Raw genomic sequence first — 18,274 nt, forward strand, 5'->3', positions numbered from 1 at the left:
ACAAGTCGCCAGGTCATCACAGGGCTGACACATAGACACAGACAACCATTCACACTCACATTCACACCTACGGTCAATTTAGAGTCACCAGTTAACCTAACCTGCATGTCTTTGGACTGTGGGGGAAACCGGAGCACCCGGAGGAAACCCACGCGGACACGGGGAGAACATGCAAACTCCACACAGAAAGGCCCTCGCCGGCCACGGGGCTCGAACCCGGACCTTCTTGCTGTGAGGCGACAGCGCTAACCTAACCACTACACCACCGTGCCGCCCCCAGAATAAATGTTTTTTTTTTAATTCAATCATCTTTTTCATCATGGACTTTTTTTCTTTTCTTTAAAACAAGTCATGTCAGATAACTTATCAGGTCCAAGGGGATAAATACTGTATAAAAAGAAAAGCTAAGAAAACGATGAAGGTGTGAAAACTCTCCCCTTTCGGATCTAATGTCTGTTAATACACTGGATGTAATCTCTGGACTGTCTAGTCTAATCTTTATATACTTCCATTTCACTTTTTGTGATTCGAGTCCCGGTGACGATAGTCGGCCTGATTTAGTGTCTGTAATATCTTTAGTAAATAATGAATAAGTGCACGGTGCATGTTGTAGAACATCTTTAGACCTGGATAACCATGTTTAACGTCTCTCTAGTGGTCTATAGTAACAAAGACAGATTGTTTTGGTATTAACGAATATTTATTTATTTCAGTTTCACATGCTGAATTTCGTTCAAGTCCTAGTCCTGATTTATCCTGAATTACGACTAAACGACTGACAAGAACTGAATGACTGAAAACATTTAAAAAGTCATCATGAGCCACAGTAGTGCGATTGTCCGTATTGATTCACTCAGAACTGTTTTCTTTGGAGGCCGTGAGGCTTTCACTCCGGTTACAAGAACTGGCAACTCGTACAAAATCGGCTGTCAGCGTACCTCCAGAGAGACACCTGAGATTACATCCAAAGGGTCGATGACATTTCCTAAAGACTTGCTCATCTTCCGGCCGTATTTATCTCTCACCAGGGAGTGGAAGAGAACCTGAGAGACACAGGAAGGTGAGAGTCACACACAGATGTGCTGAAGATGCAGTAATTTAATTTTAGCTCTTTGTATGAACTCGTCATACAAACCCTTAATAAATCTGTATTTGCTTAATTGTAGACTTATTCCTTACTCTATGCCAATTTTTTATACCCCTGCTCCGAGGGGGGGGGGGGGGGGGGGGGGGGGGGGGGGGGTTTGAGCATACTGGTTTATGTCTGACCGTCCATCCGAAACACCCTTTTTCTCAGCAAGCGCAAATCAGAACCACTTGGTACTTGGTACCGAGCTTCAGCTTGGGGTTCTATACTGTGTATACCGTTTTCAGGTCTGTCCCACATCGACTTCCTGTTTATTGATTGAATGTATTTACAAAACATATAGCGTGGGTTTACAAAATTTTCATAAGACTTTTCTCAGAAATTACAAATCACAACTGCTTGATATTTGGTACCGAGCTTCAGCTTGGGGTTCTATACTGTGTGTACCGTTTTCAGGTCTGTCGCACATCGACTTCCTGTTTACCGACTGAATGTATTTACAAAACATATAGCGTGGATTTAGAACATTTTCGTAGCACTTTTCTCAGCAACTACAAATCACAACTGCTTGATATTTGGTACCGAGCTTCAGCTTGGGGTTCTATACTGTGTATACCGTTTTCAGGTCTGTCGCACATCGACTTCCTGTTTACCGACTGAATGTATTTACAAAACATATAGCGTGGATTTAGAACATTTTCGTAACACTTTTCTCAGCAACTACAAATCACAACTGCTTGATATTTGGTATCGAGCTTCAGCTTGGGGTTCTATACCGTGTGTACCGTTTCCAGGTCTGTCCCACATCGACTTCCTGTTTATTGATTGAATGTATTTACAAAACATGTAGCGTGGGTTTACAAAATTTTCATAAGACTTTTCTCAGCAATTACAAATCACAACTGCTCAATATTTGGTACCGAGCTTCAGCTTGGGGTTCTATACTGTGTGTACCGTTTCCAGATCTGTCGCACATCGACTTCCTGTTTACCGACTGAATGTATTTACGAAACACATAGCGTAGGTTTACAAAATTTTCATAACACTTTTCTCAGCAATTACAAATCACAACTGCTTGATGTTTGGTACCGAGCTTCAGCTTGGGGTTCTATACTGTGTATACCGTTTTCAGGTCTGTCGCACATCAACTTCCTGTTTATCGACTAAATGTATTTACGAAACATATAGGGTGGATTTTGACGCTATTTCAAGAAGCAAAATGCTATTTCAAAATGACATTTTATCAGGATGCTATTTGAAATCCCTGGGGAGAGACACTGCTCTTTACTTACTCGTTTCAGGGTTAATTATTTGTTGAAGTCAACATTCATAATAAGTGTCCTATTCCTTCGATTGCTTGCATTCTGATATAAGCGAGAGCGGCGGGGGGATACGTACAACCCCGATTCCAAAATAGTTGGGACAAAGTACAAATTATAAATAAAAACGGAATGCAATAATTTACAAATCTCAAAAACTGATATTGTATTCACAATAAAACATAGACAACATATCAAATGTCGAAAGTGAGACATTTTGAAATTTCATGCCAAATATTGGCTCATTTGAAATTTCATGACAGCTACACATCTCAAAAAAGTTGGGACAGGGGCAATAAGAGGCTGGAAAAGTTAAAGGTACAAAAAAGGAACAGCTGGAGGACCAAATTGCAACTCATTAGGTCAATTGGCAATAGGTCATTAACATGACTGGGTATAAAAAGAGCATCTTGGAGTGGCAGCGGCTCTCAGAAGTAAAGATGGGAAGAGGGTCACCAATCCCCCTAATTCTGCACCGACAAATAGTGGAGCAATATCAGAAAGGAGTTCGACAGTGTAAAATTGCAAAGAGTTTGAACATATCATCATCATCTACAGTGCATAATATCATCAAAAGATTCAGAGAATCTGGAAGAATCTCTGTGCGTAAGGGTCAAGGCCGGAAAACCATACTGGGTGCCCGTGATCTTCGGGGCCTTAGACGGCACTGCATCACATACAGGCATGCTTCTGTATCGGAAATCACAAAATGGGCTCAGGAATATTTCCAGAGAACATTATCTGTGAACACAATTCACCGTGCCATCCACCGTTGCCAGCTAAAACTCTATAGTTCAAAGAAGAAGCCGTATCTAAACATGATCCAGAAGCGCAGACGTCTTCTCTGGGCCAAGGCTCATTTAAAATGGACTGTGGCAAAGTGGAAAACTGTTCTGTGGTCAGACGAATCAAAATTTGAAGTTCTTTATGGAAATCAGGGACGCCGTGTCATTCGGACTAAAGAGGAGAAGGACGACCCAAGTTGTTATCAGCGCTCAGTTCAGAAGCCTGCATCTCTGATGGTATGGGGTTGCATTAGTGCGTGTGGCATGGGCAGCTTACACATCTGGAAAGACACCATCAATGCTGAAAGGTATATCCAGGTTCTAGAGCAACATATGCTCCCATCCAGACGACGTCTCTTTCAGGGAAGACCTTGCATTTTCCAACATGACAATGCCAAACCACATACTGCATCAATTACAGCATCATGGCTGCGTAGAAGAAGGGTCCGGGTACTGAACTGGCCAGCCTGCAGTCCAGATCTTTCACCCACAGAAAACATTTGGCGCATCATAAAACGGAAGATACGACAAAAAAGACCTAAGACAGTTGAGCAACTAGAATCCTACATTAGACAAGAATGGGTTAACATTCCTATCCCTAAACTTGAGCAACTTGTCTCCTCAGTCCCCAGACGTTTACAGACTGTTGTAAAGAGAAAAGGGGATGTCTCACAGTGGGAAACATGGCCTTGTCCCAACTTTTTTGAGATGTGTTGTTGTCATGAAATTTAAAGTCACCTAATTTTTCTCTTTAAATGATACATTTTCTCAGTTTAAACATTTGATATGTCATCTATGTTCTATTCTGAATAAAATATGGAATTTTGAAACTTCCACATCATTGCATTCCGTTTTTATTTACAATTTGTACTTTGTCCCAACTTTTTTGGAATCGGGGTTGTAAGTGAGCAGTAGCTCACAGTTGATCTTTTTTAATCTGAACTAAATCGGTCTCTCTGACACCCCTGGATTAGTCTCAAAATCAATACAGTACCTGATTGAAGGGCAGCTGTCCAGTCAGCGCAGTGCCTAGCATTACCATCCGGGCCACCCAGAAAAAGATGAGGTCACTTCCTGTCTCCAGAATGGAGTTGGGATAAAACTGCTTCAGGTCCTCCGTCTATGAATTGAATATGTACTTATTAGGCAAGCTGGTTTTTTTCCCCCCTTTTAAAATCTTATTATGCTTATTTAATATCTGAATGGAATAACGACCGAGGAACGGTGTACCTGCTCAGGCCAGCCCAACATCGCGAAAGGAAAAAGAGCTGAAGAGAACCACGTATCCAACACATCTGGATCTAAGACAGTCAAAGCGCAGGGTTGCATTTCAAATTGAAAAAAATGTTGATTTGCATGACTGGTCACTGAAAATGTCAGGACGGTGATTGTAGTCACCTCGAGTCAGAACGACAGCATTAGGGTCCACTCCGAATTTAGCAGCAGCACGTTCCCTGGCCTCCGATTCACTCCGGCCCCAAACCCACTGCTCCTGCAGAGAGGCACAATGTCACACAGCAATAACACACTGAGCTGAGATCTGTAAAGGACTCCACTAAAAACAAACAAGTCCCAGAAACAAGATAATCAGAATCAACTTGCTTTGGTTATAACAATTTAAATAAAGTGCACTAAAGACACAAACATACAAATGTTCAAAGCTGGAGGCACTGATCAGGATGAACAAGGAAAGTGAAGCCTTGCTCTAATATCGGAGCTGCTCATACCTCCTGTGTGGGAGAAAATGGTGATGTCACTCTGTAAGCTGGAATTTGATGTCCCCACCAAAGTTGTCTAGAAATGCACCAATCACTGCAGGAGGAGTAGACACGTTACATTATGAAATATTATTATACATACAGGACACTTTTTCCATGGAATAAAAACGTGTCCTATTCCCTTCTAGCAGGTTTCATTCATTTGGTTCAACAGCATGCAATATTGTTAGCATATCGCTTATCCTACGTGTATTACGTCACTCTACCCAATGGAGAATGAGCGTTGAATATGGTTTACGATATTACATGGTTGTCAAGACAACATGACGTCACACGCCAGAGACGTAAAACTTCCATGCTAGCGAGTGACTGTGAAAATTTGTAAACAAACATGGCCGCCAGATTTGCGTCGTTAAATACAGAAGATTTTAAGAGATTTTTGGGTGCCAGGTCACTCTGTTGTATGGCGTTGTTGATGTTGATTTCAAAAGTAACCAAGTAAATTACACGGGGAAATATAATAATAATAATAATAATAATAATAATAATAAAATTTGGCTTGACTGCGCTAGCATTCCTGTGTCCTTTCCCCTTCAGTGAACTGTCTTTTCCACCTGCTGAATATTATTTGAGGCTTTCATGTGTTTCCTGGATCATCATTGGTAAATTTTGGCACCTCTGAAGAATCAAAAATTCACATCTGTTCTTATTTGCCATGTCTGTCATTTGAGAAAATATAACTAACCTGATATTAGTGAGCCATTTCTTCCATGTTTTAGTGTAGAAGTGAGGAATTATTTCCAGCTCTCCATCATCCACGACCTCATGGTGTTAAAAAAAAAGAATCAATATATAATAACCAGACCATAAATATAATTATTATAAAGGTGGTATGTGTAGCTAATAGGCATGTAACGATTCACCCAATTCATGTTTTCATTTGATTCATGATATTGGGTTCACAATTTGATTTTACCACAATATTTTAGGAAAAAAAAATTTTAATTACCAAAAAGAGCAATGTTTATTTTCCTATTCTTTATCAATTTAAATATTCTTTTTATTAAAGTTTCAAAAATTTAATTTTTAATACCCAATAATAATTATTTACCCACATTTGAAAAGATTGGAATAAAATATAAAGGCCTATTAATGAAAATATTCCTTTTATTAAAAATTAAAGAAAAAAAATGAATAACAAATAGGCCTTTTCTTAATAAACTTTTATAAACATTTGTACTTCCTCCATTTGCTTCTCTTTTCTTTATCTTTCAGCAATCTGTAAAGACAGAGCTCTGATTTTTTGTTAAATCTGTTTGTACAGTCAATCACACAACAGCTCTTTCACATTTTAGATCTGTTTGCTATTTTCACTACATTAGAGCTGTTTTACTTCCACCTATGGTGAAGTCACGTGCATTCCCGCTATTGTACATTATTGTTTAAACAATGAAATTACAGCATAATAATAATAATAATTCCTTTTTTAGTATTTCATCAATTCAAATCGTCATAAATTTGCATCATGATTTATCATTGCACAATATATCGTTATATACCTAGTAGCTAAGAGTATCGTTTTGATATGTCTGCACATTTAACTGCATTAGTGTGTGCACGTACTTGAATTGCCTTCTGTGCCATTTCCTCACATCGAACAAACCACTGTTTCTTCAGCAGAGGTTCAATGACGTCTCCAGATCGGCTACAGGCAGAGAAACACATCGAATCAGGACAAAAGAATCTGAATCAGCTAATCTGAGTGCAGTAAATATGCATTATGCAAATGAGAAGCTTATTAAAGCACACAAACATTGGCGCAAGAGGAAAAAAAAAATCAAGGTCGTGAAATCATAATTGTGCGTGTGTATGATTTACTTTACTCATGCTCAATTTGCTATTTCTAAGTCTCCATTAACAATATGGTGCTGATTTTTAGGATAACTTGGATAATGCTTTCCTCCCATGGCGCTTTCTGGTAGTGAGTCAACAATGAAATGAATTTTATCATCTATATTTCATGATGTTTTTTGAGTACTGTTAAAATACTGCTGAGTAAAATTCTTAGCTGGAGGTCTGTTGAATTAAAACGCAAGTTCAGCTTCACTCGAGGATTTTTACAGGCTATGAAGATTTATTATAATAAAGCAATATATTATATCTAATATATTATCTATATGTGCAAAAGTCTTAGGCACATGTAAAGAAATGCTGGAGACAAAAAATGGCTTAAAAATAATGCAATTAAATGTTTCAGCATTAAAAAAAATACTATAAACCGTAATCAGTAAGCCATATTTGGTGTCAGACGACCCTTCGCTTTAAAAACAATAGTAGTCTGAGGTCCAGTGAGTGCTGTTTTATACGGAAATGAGCTGTAGGTTTTACTGAGCGTCTTCCAGAACCAGCCACAGTTCTTCTGGACACTTTGACTGTCACACTCGCTTCTTCATTTTGCACCAAAACCCAGCAGCCTTCATTATGTTTTCTTTTTTAATCTGAAAAGTGCTCTCTTATGTAATACGCTGCTCAGATACAAACTTTTATTTCTATAACATTTAATTTTGTGCTGGAAAATGAACGTTTGGACTCTAAAATGTTTTTGTACTGACTTGATAATGTAGAAATCATAAAATAGAAATCTATAACAAAAGTTTGTATGGAATTTTTTTTTAAAAACCCAGGGTGCCTAAGACTTTTGCACAGTACTATATGTACACACACACACACACACACACACACACACACATTTCATTACTCATATTGCTACCTGAGCACTCAATGTGTGTGTCATCTTGAGAGGAAATTAAATTAACCCAGACAGTGAGCAAAAATGAAAGGCGTGAATGATTTAAATAACCTCAACTGAGCATATTATAGTCGTGATTTCTCTTTGATCATCTTTCGAGCAAGTCTCAGCTCACCTGCATATCGGTAAAGACATGGGATGATCTCTCTTCCCTCGAAACAACTTTCTCTCCATCAGTGCACTAATCACACGCTCCCTGGCATCGAATCGCTTCACGCCCTGAGAAGAAGAGAAAAAGATGGAGGTGTTGTGTTTAGATGTGTGTCCTATCCAGTATATTTCAATTTACAGTTTTAAAAACTGCACTCTCTCTCTCTCTCTCTCTCTCTCAGTGAGGCCCGGTTCAGTACCTGGAGCCACTGGCCACAAAGGGACGTCATAGTTCCGTCTCCCCCGATCACAGTGAGGCGAGGCAGCGAGTGTCTCTGAGAGAGCCGGAAGTCAGTGTGATCGTGAGCCGGAGTCAGCTTCACAGCTCCTACCATACGACAGGAAAGAAATATTTTGTTGATGGCGAAGTAGTGTGTACCAATATTACATTTTCATACTGCATCTATTCTTAGTTTTTTAATAAACTAATAATAATATTAACACTACAATTTATTTAGAGAGCATCTATAATACACAAATGATAAAAACCGAGCTATTAAATGTTAGAGATGCGACAATGCCATTTTTTTCCCGATACAGAAACCTTGAGCATCGGCCGATACCAACCTGTCTAATATAGTTTTCTTTAAAAATAACTAAACTTTAATTTTTTTTTAAACGAAGCACTTCACAGTTAAACTCTTCCATACTCACACTGTAAATATAATAAATAAAGTACACATACGGGACCACGTCAAAAGTTTGTACACCCCTGCTCTACTCACTCATAGGTTTTTCTGTATTTTGATTATTTTCTACACTGTAGAACAATACTGAAGAAATCAAAACTATGAAATAACATCTGGAACATACAACCCCGATTCCAAAAAAGTTGGGACAAAGTACAAATTGTAAATAAAAACGGAATGCAATGACGTGGAAGTTTCAAAATTCCATATTTTATTCAGAATAGAACATAGATGACATATCAAATGTTTAAACTGAGAAAATGTATCATTTAAAGAGAAAAATTAGGTGATTTTAAATTTCATGACAACACATCTCAAAAAAGTTGGGACAAGGCCATGTTTACTACTGTGAGACATCCCCTTTTCTCTTTACAACAGTCTGTAAACGTCTGGGGACTGAGGAGACAAGTTGCTCAAGTTTAGGGATAGGAATGTTAACCCATTCTTGTCTAATGTAGGATTCTAGTTGCTCAACTGTCTTAGGTTTTTTTTGTCGTCTCTTCCGTTTTATGATGCGCCAAATGTTTTCTATGGGTGAAAGATCTGGACTGCAGGCTGGCCAGTTCAGTACCCGGACCCTTCTTCTACGCAGCCATGATGCTGTAATTGATGCAGTATGTGGTTTGGCATTGTCATGTTGGAAAATGCAAGGTCTTCCCTGAAAGAGACGTCGTCTGGATGGGAGCATATGTTGCTCTAGAACCTGGATGTACCTTTCAGCATTGATGGTGTCTTTCCAGATGTGTAAGCTGCCCATGCCACACGCACTAATGCAACCCCGTACCATCAGAGATGCAGGCTTCTGAACTGAGCGCTGATAACAACTTGGGTCGTCCTTCTCCTCTTTAGTCCGAATGACACGGCGTCCCTGATTTCCATAAAGAACTTCAAATTTTGATTCGTCTGACCACAGAACAGTTTTCCACTTTGCCACAGTCCATTTTAAATGAGCCTTGGCCCAGAGAAGACGTCTGCGTTTCTGGATCATGTTTAGATACGGCTTCTTCTTTGAACTATAGAGTTTTAGCTGGCAACGGCGGATGGCACGGTGAATTGTGTTCACAGATAATGTTCTCTGGAAATATTCCTGAGCCCATTTTGTGATTTCCAATACAGAAGCATGCCTGTATGTGATGCAGTGCTGTCTAAGGGCCTGAAGATCACGGGCACCCAGTATGGTTTTCTGGCCTTGACCCTTACGCACAGAGATTCTTCCAGATTCTCTGAATCTTTTGATGATATTATGCACTGTAGATGATGATGATATGTTCAAACTCTTTGCAATTTTACACTGTCGAACTCCTTTCTGATATTGCTCCACTATTTGTCGGCGCAGAATTAGGGGGATTGGTGATCCTCTTCCCATCTTTACTTCTGAGAGCCGCTGCCACTCCGAGATGCTGTTTTTATACCCAGTCATGTTAATGACCTATTGCCAATTGACCTAATGAGTTGCAATTTGGTCCTCCAGCTGTTCCTTTTTTGTACCTTTAACTTTTCCAGCCTCTTATTGCCCCTGTCCCAACTTTTTTGAGATGTGTTGCTGTCATGAAATTTCAAATGAGCCAATATTTGGCATGAAATTTCAAAATGTCTCACTGTCGACATGAGATATGTTGTCTATGTTCTATTGTGAATACAATATCAGTTTTTGAGATTTGTAAATTATTGTATTCCGTTTTTATTTATAATTTGTACTTTGTCCCAACTTTTTTGGAATCGGGGTTGTATATGGAATTATGTGGGAAACAAACAAAAAAGTTTGATATTTTAAATTGTTTAACGTAGCCAGCGTTTACCTCGATGACGTTTTGTATACTATTGGCATTATCTTAACCAGCTTCATGAGGTCGTCACCTGGAACGCTTTTCAATTAACAGGTGCCTCCTCAAAAGTTAATTAGCGGACAAGTTTCTTCCTTCTTAATGCCTTTGAGATCAAACAGTAAATAATAAATAATAAAAATATGAAATAAATACGTAGCCCAGTTCCACAACTGTAGTAATCCAATACCGTACATAATTATGTCAAGAACCACTCGACTAAGTAAAAAGAAACGACATCCAGCATTACTTTAAGACATGAAGAAGTGTCTTTTAATTAATAAAAATAAAGAAAAAAACACTGAATTAGAAGGTATGTCCAAACTTTTGACTGGTGCGCTACAATATGATCAATCCCAACAAAAGAAAAAAAAGTGAAGTCTCTTTATATGCAAACATTTCCAGTTTCAAAAATACACTTCTTTTCCAAATCCAATTGTTACAGGATCTGATATCTGATATGTTTCCTCCGATATCAGATGCACCACTTTTTGCTGGTCTCATCCAGATCCATATACGTGGTATCGGATATAATAACAATATTAAATAACACTCAGCATATTATAACAAAAACGTACATATGGGAAAAAAAAGTGTGTGGGGGGCTAAACGGTGGCTACTTTGAAGAATCTGAAACATGATTTTTTTTTTTAAAATCACTTTTTGTTTATCGCACAAATCCGTGGCACGGTGGTGTAGTGGTTAGCACTGTCGCCTCACACAAGAAGGTTCTGGGTTCGAACCCAGCAACCGACGAAGGCCTTTCTGTGTAGAGTTGGCATGTTCTCCCCGTGTCTGCATGGGTTTCCTCCCACAGTCCAAAGATATGCAGGTTAGGTTAATTGCTGGCTCTACTGTAAATTGACCGTGAGTGTGAATGGTTGTTTGTGTCTCTATGTGTGTGTCAGCCCTGCGATGAGCTGGTGACTTGTCCAGGGTGTACCCTGCCTCTCGCCCATGGTCAGCTGGGATAGGCTCCAGCTTGCCTGCGACCCTGTATGGGATAAGCGGTTACAGATACAAAAAAACATAAATCCGTATATGTTGTTTCAGAGTTTTGCGGTAGAGAAAATGATCAAAAATGCAGAAAAACCTATGAATGAGCAGGGGTGTACAAACTTTTGACTGGTATGGTGTATACCAGGGGTCACCAAACTTTTTGCTCTGGGGGCCACACTGTCGTTCCTGACTGTGATGGGGGCCGGGGTCGGGTCAGCTATATAACATAGAATTGTATGACTCAGACAAATATGACCACCAGCAGGCCTCATTGTGTAGTAGAGATTACTAGCCTGGCACAGCCATCCCCACTACTATATCCACACTCCTATATCAACACTTGATTCCTGGCACATATTTGTTTATCTTTACTAGTGGTTTGCAAAAGTAGTAATCGAGATCTTCACACTTTGTTTTAATTTGAAATACCACAGATATTCCATTTATTTATTTTCTAATAAAAATAACATCAAAGCTGTCAAGGTAAGAAACATCTGCCTAGTTGAGGTGATTGACACTGGCAAAGGTGAGTGGAAAATTATAAATTGTAGGTAGGCCTGTTGATATTATTAATAATAATTGTGTGCAGCACTTAAAGGTCAAATAAATAGGCCTATAAAATAAATACATTTTAAAAAACAGTGAAATTATAATAGTATGAGCAATAGATCAATAGATCACAGCAGTTGTGCTGTGTCCTGCACGTCATTGCTCTCATCCATGGCCAAAGCAAAAAACTCGAATTCTGACGCTTTCTCATTCAGCTGGTCATACACGTTGTCCCCCAAATCTTCGGTTCGCCTGGTCATAGCAGGTGCGGAGAGACTCACCGCGTTGAGCGCATCCTACTTGTTGGGACACACCTCCTCGGCCACAGCAAGCATGCATACTTTAACAAAGTCCCCATCAGTAAACGGCTTTCCATGGGTAGCTAGTAGGTGAGCTACCTTATAGCTAGCTCGGACAGCAGCCTGGTTGATCTGGGTTTGGCGAAGGAAAACATTCTGTTGTGCAGCCAGTCCGCATTTCATCCTCCGAATCCTGTCTTCTCTTGTTTGCCCTCGCAAACTAGCATACTCTTTGTGGCGGGTTTCGTAGTGACGACGCAGATTATATTCTTTGAAAACCGACACACTTTCTTTACATACAAGACAAACTGCACGGTCCTTACACTGAACGAAAAAATAATCGATGGTCCACTGTTCTTTAAAAACTCTGCACTCTCTGTCAGCTTTTCGCTTACCGCTAGCCATTTTGCTGTCCTGAACACTGACAGTTCTCTGCGCGTGCGCTGCCTGTCACTGCTTGATCGCGAGCATATGACGAAAATTCGGAAAATATGAATAGTTCATTTTATAACGAAATATCAACTTTAATTGATAAAATCAACAAAATACAAGATGCAGACGTTATTACTTGTCAAAAAGCAATTAAAAAAAAAAAATAGGCCATGACCACTTTTGGGGATTGCCTCATAGGGCTGGTTCAAGTGGTGGGGGCAGAGGGGCTGGGGGCCGGTCAAAGGGGGGTGGCGGGCCGGAGTCGGCCCGCGGGCCGGAGTTTGGTGACCCCTGGTGTATACAGTGGTGTGAAAAAGTGTTTGCCCCCTTCCTGATTTCTTATTTTTTTGCATGTTTGGCATACTTAAATGTTTCAGATCATCAAGCAAATTTAAATATTAGACAAAGATAACACAAGTAAACACAAAATGCAGTTTTTAAATGAAGGTTTTTATTATTAAGGGGAAAAATATCCAAACCTACATGACCCTGTGTGAAAAAGTGATTGCCCCCTCAACCTAATAACTGGCTGGGCCACCCTTAGCAGCAATAACTGCAATCAAGCGTTTGCGATAACTGGCAAAGAGTCTTTTACAGCGCTGTGGAGGAATTTTGGCCCACTCATCTTTGCAGAATTGTTGTAATTTAGCCACATTGGAGGGTTTTCGAGCATGAGCCGCCTTTTTAAGGTCATGCCACAGCATCTCAATCGGATTCAGATCAGGACTTTGACTCGGCCACTCCAACGTCTTCATTTTGTTTTTCTTAAGCCATTCAGAGGTGGACTTACTGGCGTGTTTTGGTTCATTGTCCTGCTGCAGAACCCAAGTGCGCTTCAGCTTGAGGTCATGAACAGATGGCCGGACATTCTCCTTCAGGATTTTTTAGTAGACGGCAGAATTCATGGTTCCATTTACCACAGCAAGTCTTCCAGGTCCTGAAGCAGCAAAACAGCCCCAGACCATCACACTACCACCACCATATTTTACTGTTGGTATGATGTTCCTTTTCTGAAATGCTGTGTTACTTTTACGCCAGATGTAATGGGACATACTGTACACCTTCCAAAAAGTTCAACTTTTGTCTCGTCAGTCCACAGAGTATTTTCCCAAAAGTCTTGGGGATCATCAAGATGTTTTCTGGCAAAACTGAGACGAGCCTTTATGTTCTTTTTGCTCAGCTGTGGTTTTCGTCTTGGAACTCTGCCATGCAGGCCATTTTTGCCCAGTCTCTTTCTTACGGTGGAGTCATGAACACTGACCTTAACTGAGGCAAGTGAGGCCTGCAGATTTTTTGGATGTTGTCGTGGGGTCTTTTGTGACCTCTTGGATGAGTCGTCGCTGCGCTCTTGGGGTAATTTTAGTCAGCCGGCCACTCCTGGGAAGGTTCACCACTGTTCCATGTTGTCGCTATTTGTGGATGATGGCTCTCACTGTGGTTCGCTGGAGTCCCAAAGCTTTAGAAATGGCTTTATAACCTTTTCCAGGCTGATAGATCTCAATTACTTTGTTTCTCATTTGTTCCTGAATTTCTTTGGATCGCAGCATGATGTCGAGCTTCTGGTCTACTTCACTTTGTCGGGCAGGTCCTATTTAAGTGATTTCTTGATTAAGAACAGGTGTGGCAGTAATCAGGCCTGGGTGTGGCTAGAGAAATTGAACTCCGCTTTCCAAAGATGTGATAAACCACAGTTAATTTATGTTTTAATGTGGGGGACAATCACTTTTTCACACAGGGTCATGTAGGTTTGGATTTTTTCCTCTTAATAATAAAAACCTTCATTTAAAAAACTGCATTTTGCGTTTACTTGTGTTATCTTTGTCTAATATTTAAATTTGTTTGATGATCTGAAACATGGGGCGGCACGGTGGTGTAGTGGTTAGCGCTGTCGCCTCACAGCAAGAAGGTCCGGGTTCGAGCCCCGTGGCTGGCGAGGGCCTTTCTGTGCGGAGTTTGCATGTTCTCCCCGTGTCCGCATGGGTTTCCTCCGGGTGCTCCGGTTTCCCCCACAGTCCAAAGACATGCAGGTTAGGTTAACTGGTGACTCTAAATTGACCGTAGGTGTGAATGTGAGTGTGAATGGTTGTCTGTGTCTATGTGCAGCCCTGTGATGACCTGGCGACTTGTCCAGGGTGTACCCTGCCTTTCGCCTGTAGTCAGCTGGGATAGGCTCCAGCTTGCCTGCGACCCTGTAGAAGGATAAAGCGGCTAGAGATAATGAGATGAGATGAGATCTGAAACATTTAAGTGTGCCAAACATGCAAAAAAATCAGGAAGGGGGCAAACACTTTTTCACACCACTGTATACTACAAATCACTCATCTCATCATCTCTAGGTGCTTTATCCCTCTACAGGGTCGCAGGCGAGCTGGAGCCTATCCCAGCTGACTACGGGCGAAAGGCGGGGTACACCCTGGACAAGTCGCCAGGTCATCACAGGGCTGACACATAGACACAGACAACCATTCACACTCACATTCACACCTACGGTCAATTTAGAGTCACCAGTTAACCTAACCTGCATGTCTTTGGACTGTGGGGGAAACCGGAGCACCCGGAGGAAACCCACACGGACACGGGGAGAACATGCAAACTCTGCACAGAAAGCCCCTCGCCGGCCACGGGGCTCGAACCCGGACCTTCTTGCTGTGAGGCGACAGCGCTAACCACTACGCCACCGTGCCACCACTACAAATCACTGAAGGATTTAATTTGCACTTTAAAAATCTACCTCTTCCCTTTGTTCATTTTTCAGCTTGTATTCACTGTCAATGCACTACTGTCTTTTTTGTTATATTGTACAGGCTTTGTGTTGGTATAATTTTGAAAAAAAAAATGGATGGGGGGAAATAAACCCCCGAAAACGTACCCGTTCCCAATTCCATGTCCACCGTAGTGTCTGTGATTATGGGTAACAGCCTGTCAGTAAATGGGTGTCTGCACTGTTTTCCATGGAGAGCCTAATAGCAGAAAACATGCCTCTTACTTTCTATAATCAGTGTATGATTTGTGTGTGTGTACAGTGGTGCTTGAAAGTTTGTGAACCCTTTAGAATTTTCTATATTTCTGCATAAATATGACCTAAAGCATCATCAGATTTTCACACAAGTCTTAAAAGTAGATAAAGAGAACCCAGTTAAACAAACGAGACAAAAATATAATACTTGGTCATTTATTTATTGAGGAAAATCATCCAGTGTTACATATCTGTGAGTGGCAAAAGTATGTGAACCTCTAGGATTAGCAGTTAATTTGAAGGTGAAATTAAAGTCAAGTGTTTTCAATCAATGGGATGACAATCAGGTGTGAGTGGGCACCCTGTTTTATTTAAAGAACAGGGATCTATCAAAGTCGGATCTTCACAACACATGTTTGTGGAAGTGTATTATGGCACGAACAAAGGAGATTTCTGAGGACCTCAGAAAAAAGCGTTGTTGATGCTCATCAGGCTGGAAAAGGTTATAAAAGCATCTCTAAAGAGTTTGGACTCCACCAATCCACAGTCAGAGAGACTGTGTACAAATGGAGGAAATTCAAGACCATTGTTCCCCTCCCCAGGAGTGGTAGACCAACAAAGATCACTCCAAGAACAAGGCGTGTAATAGTCGGCGAGGTCACAAAGGACCCCAGGGTAACTTCTAAGCAACTGAAGGCCTCTCTCACATTGGCTAATGTTAATGTTCATGAGTCCACCATCAGGAGAAGACTGAACAACAATGGTGTGCATGGCAGGGTTGCAAGGAGAAAGCCACTGCTCTCCAAAAAGAACATTGCTGCTCGTCTGCAGTTTGCTAAAGATCACGTGGACAAGCCAGAAGGCTATTGGAAAAATGTTTTGTGGATGGATGAGACCAAAACAGAACTTTTTGGTTTAAATGAGAAGTGTTATGTTTGGAGAAAGGAAAACACTGCATTCCAGCAAAAGAACCTTATCCCATCTGTGAAACATGGTGGTGGTAGTATCATGGTTTGGGCCTGTTTTGCTGCAGCTGAGCCAGGACAGCTTGCCATCATTGATGGATCAATGAATTCTGAATTATACCAGTGAATTCTAAAGGAAAATGTCAGGACATCTGTCCATGAACTGAATCTCAAGAGAAGGTGGGTCATGCAGCAAGACAACGACCCTAAGCACACAAGTCGTTCTACCAAAGAATGGTTCAAGAAGAATAAAGTTAATGTTTTGGAATGGCCAAGTCAAAGTCCTGACCTTAATCCAATGGAAATGTTGTGGAAGGACCTGAAGTGAGCAGTTCATGTGAGGAAACCCACCAACATCCCAGAGTTGAAGCTGTTCTGTACGGAGGAACGGGCTAAAATTCCTCCAAGCCGGTGTGCAGGACTGATCAACAGTTACCGGAAATGTTTAGTTGCAGTTATTGCTGCACAAAGGGGGTCACACCAGATACTGAAAGCAAAGGTTCACATACTTTTGCCCCTCACAGATAAGTAATATTGGCTCATTTTCCTCAATAAATAAATGACTGAGTATAATATTTTTGTCTCATTTATTTAACTGGGTTATCTTTATCTACTTTTAGGACTTGTGTGAAAATCTGATGATGTTTTAGGTCATATTTATACAGAAATATAGAAAATTCTAAAGGGTTCACAAACTTTCAAGCACCACTGTGTATACACACACACACACACACACACACACACACACACACACACAGAGTACTGTGCAAAAGTCTCAGGCACCCTATTTTTTAAAAAGTTTCTACGGTAAGAGCAATGTTTGTTTCCGGAGCATATATCCAAAAGTATTCATGATACGGATTTGAAACTTGGTATACATGTTAACAAGGTGATGTAGATGTGCCTTTTCATACTAAGAAATTTAAATTTTAGTCTTAGCGGTAGGTTTTGTTTCTGGAGCAGAACTTGAAAACTATGAGTGGTATGGTCTTGAAAGTTGGTATATGTGTTGATTAAGTAATGTATATCTGCTTTTTGATACTAAGAAATTTTAACTTTTAGCTCATCTGGACCAAAGGTCCGCTGGGTTTACAGTGGTATGCAAAAGTCTGGGCACCCCTGGTCAAAATTGCTGTTACTGTGAACAGTTAAGCAAGTTGAAGATGAAATGATCTCCAAAATGCATAAAGTTAAAGACGACTCATTCCCTTAATATTAAAAAAAAAAAACAATTTTTTATTTTCATGTTTTACATTTTCTAAATAACAAAAAAGGAAAAGGGCCCGAAGCAAAAGTTTGGGCACCCTGCATGGTTAGTACCTAGTAACACCCCCTGTGGCAAGTATCACAGCTTGTAAACACTTTTTGTAGGCAGCTAATAATCTTTCAGTTCTTACCTGGGGGATTTTCACACATTCGTCCTTGCAAAAGGCTTCCAGTTCTACAAGTTTCTTGGGCTGTCTTGCATGCACTGCTCTTTTGAGATCTACGCACAGATTTTCAATAATGTTTAGGTCAGGGGTCTGTGAGGGCCAGGGCAAAACCTTCAGCTTGGGCCTCTGGAGGTATTCCGTTGTAGATTTTGAGGTGTGTTTTGGATCATCGTCTTATTGTAGGACCCGTCCTCTTTTTAACTTCAACTTTTGTTTTTTACAGACGATGTTTGCTTCCAGAGTTTGCTGGTATTTATTCGA

General features: G+C 40.5%; 1 protein-coding gene across 1 annotated transcript in view; it reads right to left on the reverse strand.

Annotated features, from left to right (window-relative positions):
- Positions 1 to 18,274, reverse strand: part of vars2 (valyl-tRNA synthetase 2, mitochondrial) — a 64,670-nt gene that overhangs the window by 16,299 nt on the left and 30,097 nt on the right. The window contains 10 exon segments of the mRNA XM_060904674.1: positions 939 to 1,043; positions 4,186 to 4,311; positions 4,422 to 4,492; positions 4,590 to 4,683; positions 4,919 to 5,003; positions 5,655 to 5,731; positions 6,533 to 6,614; positions 7,834 to 7,937; positions 8,069 to 8,196; positions 15,529 to 15,619. Coding sequence (XP_060760657.1) covers positions 939 to 1,043; positions 4,186 to 4,311; positions 4,422 to 4,492; positions 4,590 to 4,683; positions 4,919 to 5,003; positions 5,655 to 5,731; positions 6,533 to 6,614; positions 7,834 to 7,937; positions 8,069 to 8,196; positions 15,529 to 15,619 — 963 coding nt within the window.

The sequence above is a fragment of the Neoarius graeffei genome, chromosome 22 (genome assembly GCF_027579695.1).
Source record: "Neoarius graeffei isolate fNeoGra1 chromosome 22, fNeoGra1.pri, whole genome shotgun sequence".
Lineage (NCBI taxonomy): Eukaryota > Metazoa > Chordata > Actinopteri > Siluriformes > Ariidae > Neoarius > Neoarius graeffei.